At 39.8% G+C, this 15377-nt stretch overlaps 1 protein-coding gene across 2 annotated transcripts in view; it reads left to right on the top strand.

The window, feature by feature from the left end:
- The window catches only part of nrg3b (neuregulin 3b), a 216590-nt gene extending 208718 nt beyond the window's left edge, over positions 1-7872 (top strand). For both annotated transcript variants that reach the window (XM_065262651.2, XM_065262652.2), the window contains exon 9: positions 6658-7872. In XM_065262651.2, coding sequence (XP_065118723.2) covers positions 6658-7330 — 673 coding nt within the window. In that variant the 3' untranslated portion in view covers positions 7331-7872. The remainder of the gene's footprint in view (positions 1-6657) is intronic.
- The last annotated feature ends 7505 nt before the right edge of the window (positions 7873-15377 follow it).

Below are 15377 nucleotides of genomic sequence, written 5' to 3' on the forward strand. Positions count from 1 at the left end.
CTGCTTGCAGTTTTAATTAGGGCCCGAGCACACCAGGGTGTGAGGACCCTATTGTTTTTGCTCCGTTTATTATTATTAGGGGCCAAGCACCGAAGGTGCTGAGGCACCTATTGGAACTGTCAGTATTATTATTCTTCATCTTCCCCAATGGGAGTCTATGGCAGCCCTATGAACCGTACGTAGGAAAATGATGAAATTTGGCACCGTTGTAGTGGTGGTCTTAAAAAGTCATGTGACCAAAAATGGGGTCTCTAGTCCTAACTCTATAGCGCCACCAGCAGTGCAAAAATTCAATGTTCAAATGGTTATAACTCATGATCCATTTGCTCTATGAAAATTCTACTTAGTACACGTGATTGCTCTCCTCATGCTTATTGTTTTTAATACCTTACAGTAAGACTCCACCCATTACAGTATCGGCCATTTTGAAATGTACAGTATTTCGTTTTTTCGCTACTCCTCCTTCAAATTTGGTTCAATTCTTATGAGATTTGGCACATGTGATCTTTGGAGTGAGCCGCATAGAAATGACTGAACAGAATTTTGATATTTTTCTTTATTCAAAAGTAATTATTGCGCGAACTTAACGAGATTGACGCAAAATTGGTTCTGAAGCTGTATCTCGGTCATTCTTTGATCAATCGAGATGAAATTTGGTACGCTTCATGTCGACCATGAACTGGGGGTCCATGCCAAATTTGGTGACAGCGCCACCTATGGGTCATGAGATAGGAAAAAAGGCTATTTTTGCGCATAACTTCTGAATCGTTTGTCAGAAAATTATGATCTTGGTGTCTACGGATTCCTTGGCTCATGCCGCATCTGTCGATGTGTATTATGCCGGGATTGACCGAACCGTCTGTCCGCCATTTTGAAATTTGTGATAATTTGCTATAACTTTTGAAGTATCGGATATATCGGCACAAACATCGGTAGGGAGCTTCGGCATGATGTCCTGAGGAAATCAGAGTACAGCGCCACCTAGGGGTTATAAACTATAACAGTTCTTATAGAACTGCTCATAACTTCTGAATACTTTGTCGGATATTAATTTTCTTTGTGAAATTGTATTCACTGGTTTATGCCGATTGCAACGATACCTCGTTTGTCATTTTCCATCATTCTGTTCATGTGTTATTGTAAGGCATATGGTAAATGATTTTTTCGCTACTCCTTTTACAAATTTTGTTTATTTTATGCCAGGTTCTGCTCGTATAATGTTTGGAGCAATCCGCACAGAAATGACTGAACAGATATTTCTTGCACCTAGGAATTTTTTTGAGAAAAACCTCTGTAAAGTTGATCGTCCCTGTGATGTTGTCTATTTGTCATAGTTAATTACTTTATATTACATTTTATAGCGTTACTCTACGGAATGTTCTTCTTGTCTTCAATCTCACTTGAGCTTTTTGATTCTCATATACATTGTATTTCTGTGATTTCTGCTCTGCGGTGTCATTTCTACATCTTTGGTGATTGGCATATTTCAATGCTTGCATTTCTGTAATCTCTTTCCTGCTGCCCCTTGAGCTGTGTCTGCTGAGTGGCGCATCCACTAAGTCGTATGCATAGAGATCCTGAGTTCATGGGTTTGAATCCCACCTGAGGCAGGTGTTAATTTCTTCTATTAAAGTTTTGTTCTTTCCCACCTATTCTTCTTGACCTGTCTGTAGTTCACATATGTTCTATTTTTGCCATGTTTTCTGTTGCTGCTCTGCACTGCGGTGGTTCTGCTCTGTCATTGCAATGCTTTGGGTACTTGCTGCGCTTTGTGTTCTTGATGCACCTTGGGTGGTCAGTGAGCATTGGGTGATTGATACCTTCTATGTTGCTTGCTGTGCTTTGGGTGCTCATTGCGCTAAAGGTGCTTGGCCCCGAATCGCTGCTTGCAGCTATATTTATTCTTCTTCTTCTTCTTCTTCTCCGAAATGGATCGCATTTTTGAGGGCCTAAACATACCCGAAAACTCATGAAAATTTGCACACGCGTCAGAAGTGGCGAAAATTTACATGTAGTATAGGCGTCAGAAGTGGGCGTGTAAAAATGGCTCGATAGCGCCACCTGCAAAATTTCAAGAGAACAGCCCCCCCACTACGAAAAACTTACAGATACGAAATTTGGTAGGATCATCTATTACTGCAAGACCTACAAAAAGTCTCTTGTAGCTAAGCTCTAAACCCCACAGGAAGTCAGCCATTTTTAATTTTCTCTGTCATTTTTAGACATTTCCAAGCGTCGTACTTTAACGAACTCCTCCTAGAGATTTAATCCGATCATCATCATATTTGGTCAGTATCATCTAAAGGCCTTTGCGATGCTAAATTGCGGAGCTTTTGACTTTTCATTGGAGGGCGTGTCCGTGGCGGCCTGGCAAAGTGTAATGTTTCGCCATGAAACAGGAAGCTGATGTAATTCAGGCATACATTGTCCGATCTGCCCCTGACTTCACACGTTTGATAAGGGTCCAGGCCTGAACACATCAACATGGCATAATTCAGTAACACTCATAGCGCCACCTAGAGGCAGCAGGAAATACCATGTTTGATGCTGTGACTTACTGCTCCTAGGTATTTAACCATATCAACATCATATTTCACCAGTGTAATCTCAAGACCTTGTGTGATGATAAAAAGCAACGACCTTGACTTTTCATTAAAGGGCGTGTCCGTGGCGGCCTGGCAAAGTATCGCTAATTGAATCGCATTTTGACAGGCTAAACAAGCTCAAAAAGTTATAAAACGTTGCACACACGTCAGAAGTGGCAAAAATTTACATGTGGCATAGGCGCCAGAAGTGGGCGTGCAGAAATGGCTCGATAGCGCCACCTGCAAAATTTCAAGAGAACAGCCCCACCGCTACGAAAATCCTACAGAAACGAAATTTGGTAGGGTCATATATCACCCCAAGACCTACAAAAAAGTCTCTTGGAGCGAAGCTCTAAACCCCACAGGAAGTCAGCCATTTTTAATTTTTGCTGTGATTTCTGTGCAAATTTTGTCATTTCCAGGCTTCGTACTTTAACGAACTCCTCCTAGAGATTTTGTCAGATCGTCATCATATTTGGTCAATCTCATCTAAAGGCCTTTGCGATGTTAAATTGCGGAGCTTTTGACTTTTCGTTGGAAGGTGTGTCCGTGGCGGCCTGACAAAGTTCAGCGTTTTCGCCATGAAACCGGAAGTTGTTATAACTAAGGCATACAATGTCCAATCTACCCCACACTTCACATGTTTGATAAGAGTCTTGGCCTGAACACATTTCAATGCCAATATTCAGCTTCAGTCCTAGCGCCACCTAGAGGTAGCAGTAAATGCCTTGTTTTACGCTGTGATTCACTGTTCTCAGAGATTTAATCAAATCATTATCATATCAGGTGAGACTGATCTTAAGCCCTTTGCGATGATAAATTGCGAAGATCTTGACTTTTCGTTGAAGGGCGTGTCCGTGGCGGCCTCGCAAAGAGTGATGTTTCTCCATGAGAAAGCTGTTGTAACTCAGGCATGCAATGTCCGACCTGTCACAGACATCATACGTTTGACAAGGGTCCTGGCCTCAACACATCAATGTTACAACAATCAAATACAATCATAGCGCCACCTGCTGCACAAAGGAGGTGTGGCACTTCAAAGTTCCTTTGAATATCCGCCTATATTTACCCACTGAAATTTCAATCCCCCTGGTTCATTGCTTTACTAAGGCCATAGAGTGGCGGTGCACATGCGTGCGAGGGCCCTTCCATCACTGCTTGCAGTTTTAATTATTATTTATTCTTCTTCTTCTCCAAAGTGAATCGCATTTTTGAGGGGCGAAACATGCTCGAAAACTCATGAAATTTTGCACACATGTCAGAAGTGGCGAAAATTTACATGTGGTATAGGCGCCAGAAGTGGGCGTGTAAAAATGGCTCGATAGCGCCACCTGCAAAATTTCAAGAGAACAGCCCCCCCGCTACGAAAAACGTACAGATACGAAATTTGGTAGGATCATCTATCACCCCAAGACCTACAAAAAAGTCTCTCGGAGCAAAGCTCTAAACCCAACAGGAAGTCCGCCATTTTGATTTTTTGCCTTGATTTTTGTGCAAATTTGGTCATTTCCAGGCTTCATACTTTAACGAACTCCTACTACAGATTTAATCCGATCATCGTCATATTTGGTCAATCTCTTGTAAAGGCCTTTGCGATGTTAAATTGCGGAGATCTTGACTTTTCGTTGGAGGGTGTGTCCGTGGCGGCCTGACAAATTTCTGCATTTTCGCCATGAAACAGGAAGTGGCTCTAACTCAGGCATACAATGTCCAATCTGCCCCACGCTTCACATGTTTGATAAGAGTCTTGGCCTGAACACATTTCAATGCCAATATTCAACTTCACTCATAGCGCCACCTAGAGGTAGGTGGAAATACCATGTTTTACGCTGTGATTTACTGCTCTTAGAGATTTAATCAAATCATCATCATATTCGGTCTGACTGATGTTAAGCCCTTTGCGATGATAAATTGCGAAGATCTTGACTTTTTGTTGAAGGGCGTGTCCGTGGCGGCCTGGCAAAGTGTGATGTTTCACCATGAAACAGGAAGCTGTTGTAATTCAGACATACATAGTCCGATCTGCCCCCAACTTCACACGTTTCGTAAGGGTCCCGGCCTGAACACATCAACATGGCATAATTCAGTATCAGTCATAGCGCCACCTAGAGGCAGCAGGAAATACCACCTTTTATGCTGTGACTTACTGCTCTTAGAGATTTAACCATATCAACATCATATTTCATCAGTCTAATCTCAAGACCTTGTGTGATGATAAATAGCAACGACCTTGACTTTTCGTTAAAGGGCGTGTCCGTCGCGGCCTCGCAAAATATCGCTAAATGAATCCCATTTTTGACAGCCTAAACAAGCTCAAAAAGTCATAAAACGTTGCACACACGTCAGAAGTGGCAAAAATTTACATGTGGCATAGGCGCCAGAAGTGGGCGTGCAGAAATGGCTCGATAGCGCCACCTGCAAAATTTCAAGAGAACAGCCCCGCCGCTACGAAAATCCTACAGATACGAAATTTGGTAGTGTCATATGTCACCCCAAGACCTACAAAAAAGTCTCTTGGAGCGAAGCTCTAAACCTCACAGGAAGTCAGCCATTTTGAATTTTTGCTGTGATTTCTGTGCAAATTTTGTCATTTCCAGGCTTCGTACTTTAACGAACTCCTCCTAGAGATTTTGTTAGATCGTCATCATATTTGGTCAATCTCATCTAAAGGCCTTTGCGATGTTAAATTGCGGAGCTTTTGACTTTTCGTTGGAAGGTGTGTCTGTGGCGGCCTGACAAAGTTCAGCGTTTTCGCCATGAAACCGGAAGTTGTTATAACTAAGGCATACAATGTCCAATCTACCCCACACTTCACACGTTTGATAAGAGTCTTGGCCTGAACACATTTCAATGCCAATATTCAGCTTCAGTCCTAGCGCCACCTAGAGGTAGCAGGAAATGCCTTGTTTTACGCTGTGATTCACTGTTCTCAGAGATTTAATCAAATCATTATCATATCAGGTGAGACTGATCTTAAGCCCTTTGCGATGATATATTGCGAAGATCTTGACTTTTCGTTGAAGGGCGTGTCCGTGGCGACCTCGCAAAGCGTGATGTTTCCCCATGAGAAAGCTGTTGTAACTCAGGCATGCAATGTCCGATCGGTCACAGACATCATACGTTTGACAAGGGTCCGGGCCTCAACACATCAATGTTACAACAATCAAATACATTCATAGCGCCACCTGCTGCAAAAAGGAGGTGTGGCACTTCAAAGTTCCTTTGAATATCCGCCTATATTTACCCACTGAAATTTCAATCCCCCTGGTTCATTGCTTTACTAAGGCCATAGAGTGGCATTGCACATGCGTGCGAGGGCCCTTCCATCACTGCTTGCAGTTTTAATTCAGTTTGTTTCTCTCTATCAAAGCGATTGGAGTTTCTCTACCATTGAGAGGGGAAAAAGAAATGGAAACCTGGAGTGAATTTGATTACAGGACACTTTGTTTTATTTCGTTGTATGTTTTCTGGCCACACGCTGAGCTTGATGTGTTGGTATTTTATGCAAGTTGTTCGTTGGTGGAAAACACGCAAACTGGCCACACTTTGACTGAAATGTAAGTTACTCAGTAATAAACTTCTTGTTTATGGATCTCTCAAAAAAAGCAATATCTCTCACTGCCATCACTGTCCCAGAAAAAGCTGTAAGATATTTTGGTTTCTCTGTCTGTCACTGCAAGGTGTGCCGTATTTGATAAGCAGCCACTTCCTTCGGATCAAAACCACAGCCAATACGCAGTGTAGTTTTTATAACCTCATAGGTCTAGGCGTATACAGGCTTTGAAAGGAATGGCTTAAATCTATGATAAGGCTGTCACGAGAGGAAAATTGCTTTAGTGAACGCTAATGCAACCACAAGGCAAACAGCCCATGCTGAGGATTATAAATAATTACACTGAGATCCTAAATTCCCGCTACCTCGAAATAATTTTATCACTGCTGTGATTGTTTTCCAAATAAATTGTTCTCCCTATGTTCTCAGTGGCTGAGTACTTCCTTTCATTGGTTACAAGAAAAATGAAGTGACGTGTAATTACTGATTCCCTCTCTCTCTCTCCTCTGTTGCCTTTAGGTTCCAGTCAAACTCGAAAACTAATCAACAAAGCGGTTTAAATATGAATATGCAAATTGTTGTCCCCGCCCATTCCGGAGAAAAGATGGATGGCACTGACGTTCCATGCACTCGTCTCGACCAGGGAACGGCCTTTCTTTCTCCTTCATACCGAGCTCACTCTGTACCCATAATCCCATCTGTTCATGGACCTGATTATGGGGAGGGGCCTGGAGAAGAAGGCGGGATCAACGGTGGTGGAATTTCTTCCAGCTACAATGTAATTAATCCTGAGACTGAGGCGGAGTCAGCGGCAAATTCCAGCCAATCACTTGCCAGCTCCTCTGTGATGGTACAGGATTCACAGACACTTAGTTGCTCAGAGTCTTTACTGATGTCAGGGGGCCAAATCAAACACAAAAGCCTTGTTACCTACACGACAGCCTTGGGATCAGGCACGGGCCCCGGGAGAGCAAAAACTGTCATTTCTATGACTGTACTGGGATCAGGGGTGAAAACCACACAGTATACCGCCAGTCTTCTGTCTGGAGGACAGGGGAATCGACATGTTCGGTCTACTTTTGGAGAAACTTCAGGACAGGAGCAGGGTGATGGTTTACAAACTCCAGATTTGGAGAGCTCATTTTCTGGTGGGTTTGGAGGTGTGGCCTGCCACACGTATCCCAAGAGCTGATTGGATAAATGCAAATGTCGTTTCGGAAACGTCACGTTGTTGGTGTTGATATGGATGGGAGCCCATTTGTGTTGACCAACCATCAAAAGACTTCATTTTGGAACTATTTTACTGCATTGTGAACTACAGAGACAACTACGGACAACAAAAATTTTAAGCGCCGAATTACTGACGACACGATGTGAATAGATAATGCGAGAAAGGTGACTATGGCTGAGATGCTGATTTAAAGAGGTACTGAAAAAGATTTATATGCCACTATTTAACAAAAGCTTCAATTTAGAAACCAAATAGTGTGTCATCTCAATGTTGTTTCTCTACTGTAAAAAAGAAAAATATAATAGATGTCAAAACTATATGTATGTCATATATGACATACCGAGTGACGAAAATAAAGATGCAAAACATGGTAATGCAGGAGCTTTTGTCCAATAATTTTGCTGTTCTATAAGCTCAATCCAGCTCTGTCTTTTGTCTGTTTTGCTTGAGGTCTTGAGAAAAAAAAAACAGCAGTTTCTCAATAAAATCTGAATGTCACCCTACATGATTTGATCAGAGAGTCCCTCGCCATGCTGATGTTCGCAATGAATGTTGAGCTTCAAACCCCTTCTGTTTTCAGCTTCATGAGCATCACAGTCAGGTATCTCTATCACCTAAAACGATCCAAGGAACGTGCTGAATGGATAGAAACATCCAGTCACCGTCTGTCTCCATGGCAACAGAGATCGGAAGAGTCTGATGCGGCAACCCTCTATCCAACAAGACCATCAACGGATTTAATCATTTACTTGTTTATCTGCTGTGGAAGTAGCTCTTGCTAATTAGGCCCAGACTCATTATTTTGCATCAGCTATTTTCAAACCGCAAAAGGGGAGGAAAAAGTTTCCTTAACTAGCTGATGTTTTCAGGTGAGGGTGTTTTTCGGCAGAGTTAATCGGCAGAAAGATTAAAGCGGGGTGTCATTGATGCTTGTTTTTTTCATCGTGCTTGCCTCGTAGACGAGCGAAATTTGTACCCCAAATCCTCCAGCTAATTCTCCTAGTGTGACGGGTAAAGACATTATATCTAAATATGAAAAATGAACTGCGGCTCTCCGTGTACCAACAATTACGTCCACTTGAGCACTGAAAAGGCAAATGGTGTTTTTTTGTAATTAATTTGGAGACAAATTTGTTTTGTCCTCTTATTCTCTACTGATCTTGCGTAAGCCGTTGGCTTTCAAACTCATAACAAATGATCCTTTCATTTTGTGAGAACATAACACGTGTTCAACCAACAGCTTAATATTCAATCTCAAGTCAATCTTTATTCCTGAGGGAAGGAGGCATGAAAATACGAATGTAATGTACAAAGACCAGGAGTCCTGGGTGGATATATTTTTGTTGTTGCTGTCTTGCTGTTAGAACGCCTGTTAACGTTTTTGAAGGGCACGCTTAATTACATTTACATTACATTACATTTATGCATTTGGTAGATGCTTTTATCCAAAGCGACTTACAGTGGATTCAAGGTATACATTTTGTATCAAGATTCTTTTCACATACACAGTTATTTTCATTGACAACCCATAGGAAAATGTTATTCTGGTCATCCCTGTAGACTGTGCAACAAAACGTTTTAGAAAACAGATTACTGTGCAAAAGTCTTGGCCACCATGCTATCATTAGATGTGTTGTTTTGCAATTGTATAGTGATCATATATAATTATTTCTCAGTCTCTTCATTAAAATACAACCAGAAAATACGGGAAACTTGTATGTAGTATTTAAAACAGTATAAAAGTATAAGCTAAAGTGTATTTAGGGCAAACTCCCCTTGCACTTGAGAAATAGCAGGCAGCGCCAGGATCTCTTAAACCTAAATGAAATTAAATCCTAATTTCTAACTCTAATCGAATGACTTCAGGACTTCATTCTCCTCAAAAAAGCTCAAGATGTGTTTCGTGCCAAGCGAGGTCACACTAAATACTGACTGATGCCTGAAAATGACATTTAGTTCTGAAAATTGTTTTGTTTTTAATGTGTACATATTTCCTGTATTTTCTGTTTGTATCTTAATAAAAAGAGTAAAAAAAGGATGAACATTAAAACTTTGCTAAAACAACAAAGCTGGTGATGGTGGCCTAAGACTTTTGCGCAGTACTGTACAGAACAAAATAAGATTTGTTGGTTCAATCTAAAAAAGTAAGTTTTCATGCTACCTTAAAACTTTGAGTTAATTAAACTTAAAAATATAAGTTGAATTAACTAAGTTTACTAATATTTTACTTTTTTACACATACTTTTTAAGTTGAACCAACAAATCTTTTTACGGTGCAAAAATATGAACTAAAAACATGTCCTATTGTCTAAAAAATAATTGATCAAAGGTTGGAGTTAAAGGAATATTCCATTTTCTTAAAAGAAAAATCCAGATAATTTACTCACCACCATGTCATCCAAAATGTTGATGTCTTTCTTTGTTCAGTCCAGAAGAAATTATGTTTTTTGAGGAAAACATTGCAGGATTTTTCTCATTTTAATTTCGCGTTCGTCCTCTGTGACCTCTTGACTTCATTACGTATTGTGTGGGGTCAGCTGGCGCATCACAACCGGATCTACATGACGAGAAGTTGTGGTTTAAAAGTGTATATTTGTTATTTTTATTGTCAAAAATGACAATCGTTTCGCTAGATAAGACCCTTATGCCTCGTTTGGGATCGTTTAGAGTCCTTTGAAACTCCGTTGGAAAAAAACGTTAAGTGTTGAGTTAAGTATTAAATGTTGTGCTCTATTAAAGTCCATTAAAATTAGAAAAATCCTGCAATGTTTTCCTCAAAAAACATAATTTCTTCTCGACTGAACAAAGAAAGACATCAACATTTTGGATGACATGGTGGTGAGTAAATTGTCTGGATTTTTCTTTTAAGAAAATGGACTAATCCTTTAAAGAATACAATTAAGTTATAAAAAGAAGATTAAATAAAAAGACATTAAAGGCTGAAAAAGTATGTTACAACCGAGGGGTAACCTTCCGATCTCTCTGATGAAGCCAATACGGAAGTGACTTAACCTGCAATTCATCGACTGGCCGCTAGAGGCTGGCTCCAAAAGGGAGTCAATTCCCATCGACCCCAATTTTAAAATGCCCAACTTTACAGTAGAAAATAATATGTTTAAAGCCTGGTACAAAAAGTGTTTTTGGTCTGTATTGCCCTTCATGACAACTGTGAGGGGGGTGAATTTTTTTGTAACTCATCCGTTTAAATTATATTAAGCCTTAAAGTTCTGCATAATTAAGGGCGTGGCCACTTGAGTGACGGTTGAACAGCCACTGCCGTCACTAGAGTCGAGCTAGGCTGGCGTGGTTTCAGCAACCAGTCACCTCAGCTTCACCCACGTCCCGCCTCTTTACCCATTTTCGGATATCCAAGAGTGATGCGCGGTGACGTGCGGCCAAGATGGCAAGGCAGGCACCGCCAACTTTAAGCTTCAAAAACGATCTTCAGAAACCTATGGGTGACTTCACGGACACTACGTCCATCTTTTTTACAGTCTATGGTTACAACAGAAGAACCAAATGAAACGGTAATGTGCAAGTGCATTGTGTCTGTAAATAAATGCTAAAACACCAGATTACTTAAAGGATTATTAAATCCTGATAATTGACTTACCTCCATGTCATCCAAGATGTCTTTCTTTGTTTAGTCAAAAATAAATAAAGTTTTTTTAAGGTAAGCATCATGATTTTTCTCTACATTGTAGACTTTAGTGGACCTCAACAGATCCCAGTTTCAAAGGGCTCAAAATAATCCCAACCAATGCATATGGGTCTTATCTAGCGAAACGATTGTCCTTTTCGCCAAAAAAAGACAAAATATGTACTTTTTATCTTGCACTATCCGTGTAACGCCCATCGCGACCTTATGTATTACGTAATCACATCAAAGTCACACATTAAATATGTTCAATGCACACTTGTGGTACTATTTATACTATATAAACTGACACAAAGACATTACTTTGTATAATTCCACATACAGCAATGTCAGAACGGTTCTTTCTCTCCACACTTGTTAATACTAGAGCGGTAGATTTGCATACATCATGCACGACCTTATAACATGATTATAAGGTTACGCTGGCGCATCACAAGGCTATAGTGCAAGACGAGAAGTTGTGGGTTAAAAGAAGCCTATTTATTTTTTTAATTTTAATGTTTTGCTAGTTTGGAGCCTTATGTCTCGGTTGGGATGGTTTAGAGCCCTTTGACGCTGCACTAAAACTGTAAACTGTTGAGGTCCATTAAAGTTTTTTGTGAAAGTGCAGTATTCCTTTAAATTGAACCCATTGCTCCGCTAACACAGTGCTCTGCTGAGCAACAGGAGCAAATTATTCCTCCTCTGTAATGATATTATTAATAAACACAGGATATTTCCTCAGGCGGGTCGCTAACATTACACTGAGTACAACAGCACTAAACTACAGGGATTAGACCAACATATGCTGGTGGGAGATGCGGGCAGAGCTGAACAGAAACCAAAATGAATGCAGAAGCAACATGTGAAATGTTTTCGTCAACCGAAATGAGTCGCAGTATCTTTCAAATTACTTACTGCCGTGTTTCCTTGCTTCCATTTTTTGATTAGCTTGAAGGCTTTTTTACAAAGAAGAACCGGGGCTTTAGCACTACCACAGAATGAAACTTTACAGTGGAAAAAGTGTCATTTTCTGATAACCGGTAATAAAACTTTCAGAATTCAAATCACAGCCCAAACCAAAACAAGAAAAGAGACTTTTTTGTTGGATGACTAGCTTTTTCATTATTCAATACATAATAGATTAATGAATACTGTCAGTGACACGGTAGATAAACAGATTGCTTATTTTTAATAGCCTAGTTTTGAAAGGCTGTGAAAAACTCATTGAGTGACAAAACACAGTTTATGGAAAAATGCGAAACTGAACAAATCCAGATTTAGATGAGGTGCAATTCGTGAAGACCAAAAATAATGAACCAATAAATAGATAATCCAGACACAAACCAATCGTGGGTGAAATTGTTTGCGTAAGTAATTTCCACATTAAGAATTGTGGTATGTAAATAAAAAGGAAAGTCAGGGTGTTTTACAGGTGCATGTGCGGTAGATATTGAATCTTCGTTTGTTTTATGATGCCACTTTTTTGCATTTTAATTAAATGAAAAATGACATAAATATATCACCAAAATTGGCATGTTTATATTTGTGTATTGCATTTAAACTCAAACTTAGGTGGTGAAGTAAAACTGTGAAAATGAGGGTTCATCTCAAGGGGTTTATGCAAGCAATACATTTACTGTACATGGTTAACATTAAGCATTTCCTTGAATCACAGCTTTCTGAGGAAGTTGACAGTGAGGTGGGTTGCATAAAAAGAAGATGGATTTCTCTTTACTCACTGGAAGAAATGACAAATGAGATCTATTACTAACTCAGCTGTTTCTTCAAGACAGTAATGAGATAAAATATAAAGCAAATAGAGACTTTTCTGTTCTCTTGATAAAAGCCTGAGAAGCTATGTAGGCAATAAGGAACGAGAGACTGTGCTGTATAGTGAATAAGTCACGGTTGAAGGGAGTTGCAGGCTGCAACCTCTACACCCATGCTGAGTTATTCACCATACAGTACTAGCCTCGACCTTATTGCTTTTTCAAAATGGTTACCACACGATACAAATATTAAAGCAAAAAAAACATGAATGAGTGCAAATTTCATGAGGTAAAATCACTTTAGTCAAGTAGATTTAGAATGCGCACAAAACAGAGAGAAAATTTGCTCAGGTGCGTGGAACAAAAAAGTTCAGACCAAAAAAGGTCTATCAAAATATATTTTTTCGCCTTCAGAACTGCCTTAATTCTAGACGTGTCATTGATTCAACAAGGTGCTGAAAGCATTCTTTAGAAATGTTGGCCCATATTGATAGTATAGCTTCTTGCAGTTGATGGAGATTTGTGGGATGCACCAGGGCATGAAGCTCCCATTCAACCACATCCTAAAGATGCTCTATTGGGTTGAGATCTGGTGACTGTGGGGGCCATTTTAGTACAGTGAACTCATTGTCATGTTCAAGAAACCAATTTGAAATGACTTTAGTTTCGTGACATGGTACATTATTCTGCTGGATGTAGCCATCAGAGGATGGGTACATGGTGGTCATAAAGGGATGGACATGGTCAGAAACCATGCTCAGGTAGGCTGTGGCATTTAAACAATGCCCAATTGGGACTAAGGGGGTTAAAGTGTGCCAAGTAAACATCCCCCACACCATTACACCACCACCACCAGCCTGCACAGTGGTAATAAGGCATGATGGATTCATGTTCTCATTCTGCCCGGTGCGTAACTCCAAGGTAAATTACTATAGTGATAGAAAAGAGACCGCACTCAGAGACTGAATCAAATACAAAAACTGTATTAAAGTATTAAACACTAAAGTATTAAACACTATTCGGTACTTTAATACAGTTTTTGTATTTGATTCAGTCTCTGAGTGCGGTCTCTTTTCTATCACTATACTCATTCTGTTTACGCCTGTCAACAGAAATCGAGACTCATCAGACCAGGCAACATTTTTCCAGTCTTCAACTGTCCAATTTTGTTGAGCTTGTGCAAATTGTAGCCTCTTTTTCCTATTTGTAGTGGAGATGAGTGGTACTCGGTGGGGTCTTCTGCTCTTGTAGCCCATCCGTCTCAAGGTTGTGCGTGTTGTGGCTTCACAAATGCTTTGCTGCATCCCTCGGTTGTAACGAGTGGTTATTTCAGTCAAAGTTGCTCTTCAAAGTTGAATCAGTCGGCCCATTCTCCTCTGACCTCTAGCATCAAGAAGGCATTTTCGCCCACAGGACTGCTGCATACTGGATGTTTTTCCCTTTTCACACCATTCTTTGTAAACCCTAGAAATGGTTGTGCGTGAAAATCCCAGTAACTGAGCAGATTGTGAAATACTCAGACCGGCCCGTCTGGCACCAACAACCATGCCACGCTCAAAATTGCTTAAATCACCTTACTTTCCCATTCTGACATTCAGTTTGGAGTTCAGTAGATTGTCTTGAACAGGCCACACCCCTAAATGCATTGAAGCAACTGCCATGTGATTGGTTGATTAGATAATTGCATTAATGAGAAATTGAACACGTGTTCCTAATAATCCTTTAGGTGAGTGTATATTATGCATATATATATATATATATATATATATATATATATATATATATATATATATATATATATATACATATGCAAAAGTGACAGTGCAAAGTGAATAAAAACAGACCAGAGATCAGACGTTTCAGCCCATGCTTTCTTCAGTGCTCATTTGAATCTGTTTTTATACACTTTGCACTTTTTCACTTCTGCATATGAAAATAAATAAAAAATATTTTTGATAGACCTTTTTTTCGTCTGATGGAAATGTATTCAGTGTGCAGACAATTCCTACAATTTATGAAGTAAAATCACTAAAAGCCTTTCTTCAGCTGGAACAAATATAATCCCTGACCTACTGTGAACAGCAATAAAATATTTAACATATATTTATGTTACATGCTAAGGATGCTGTACAGTAACACATAGTTGGGTACACTGGTTTAATTTATGATAAACCACAGGTATTAACCAATCAAGGACTGGAACTAAACAATACCACATAGCTGCATGTACTGTGTGTATAATGTCCTCTCAAAAAGTACACCTTATCAAAGGAACATATTGGTACCAAATGTATACAAATTTGTACAAAATTGACTTTTAGACAGCGTAATTAATTGGTTTAAAAATATTAATTGGTAATATTAATTGGTCTAAAAAAAGACCTTACCTTCCATCTCATCTGTTTATTGTTGTTGGAGCGCACTGGCAGCATTTAAACATAAATTGCTACTTGCTATTGGTGGCAATAAAACTTGACTTACACAAGTATGTACCGTTGACATTAAACACACGCCTTTGCAATTCTCATACACACATGCACGTTATCAGATGCAAGATAAGCATTATGGGTTTGGGCTTTGTGATGCTCCTTTCCACTGA

The sequence above is a fragment of the Paramisgurnus dabryanus genome, chromosome 1 (assembly GCF_030506205.2).
Source record: "Paramisgurnus dabryanus chromosome 1, PD_genome_1.1, whole genome shotgun sequence".
In the NCBI taxonomy this organism is placed as follows: domain Eukaryota; kingdom Metazoa; phylum Chordata; class Actinopteri; order Cypriniformes; family Cobitidae; genus Paramisgurnus; species Paramisgurnus dabryanus.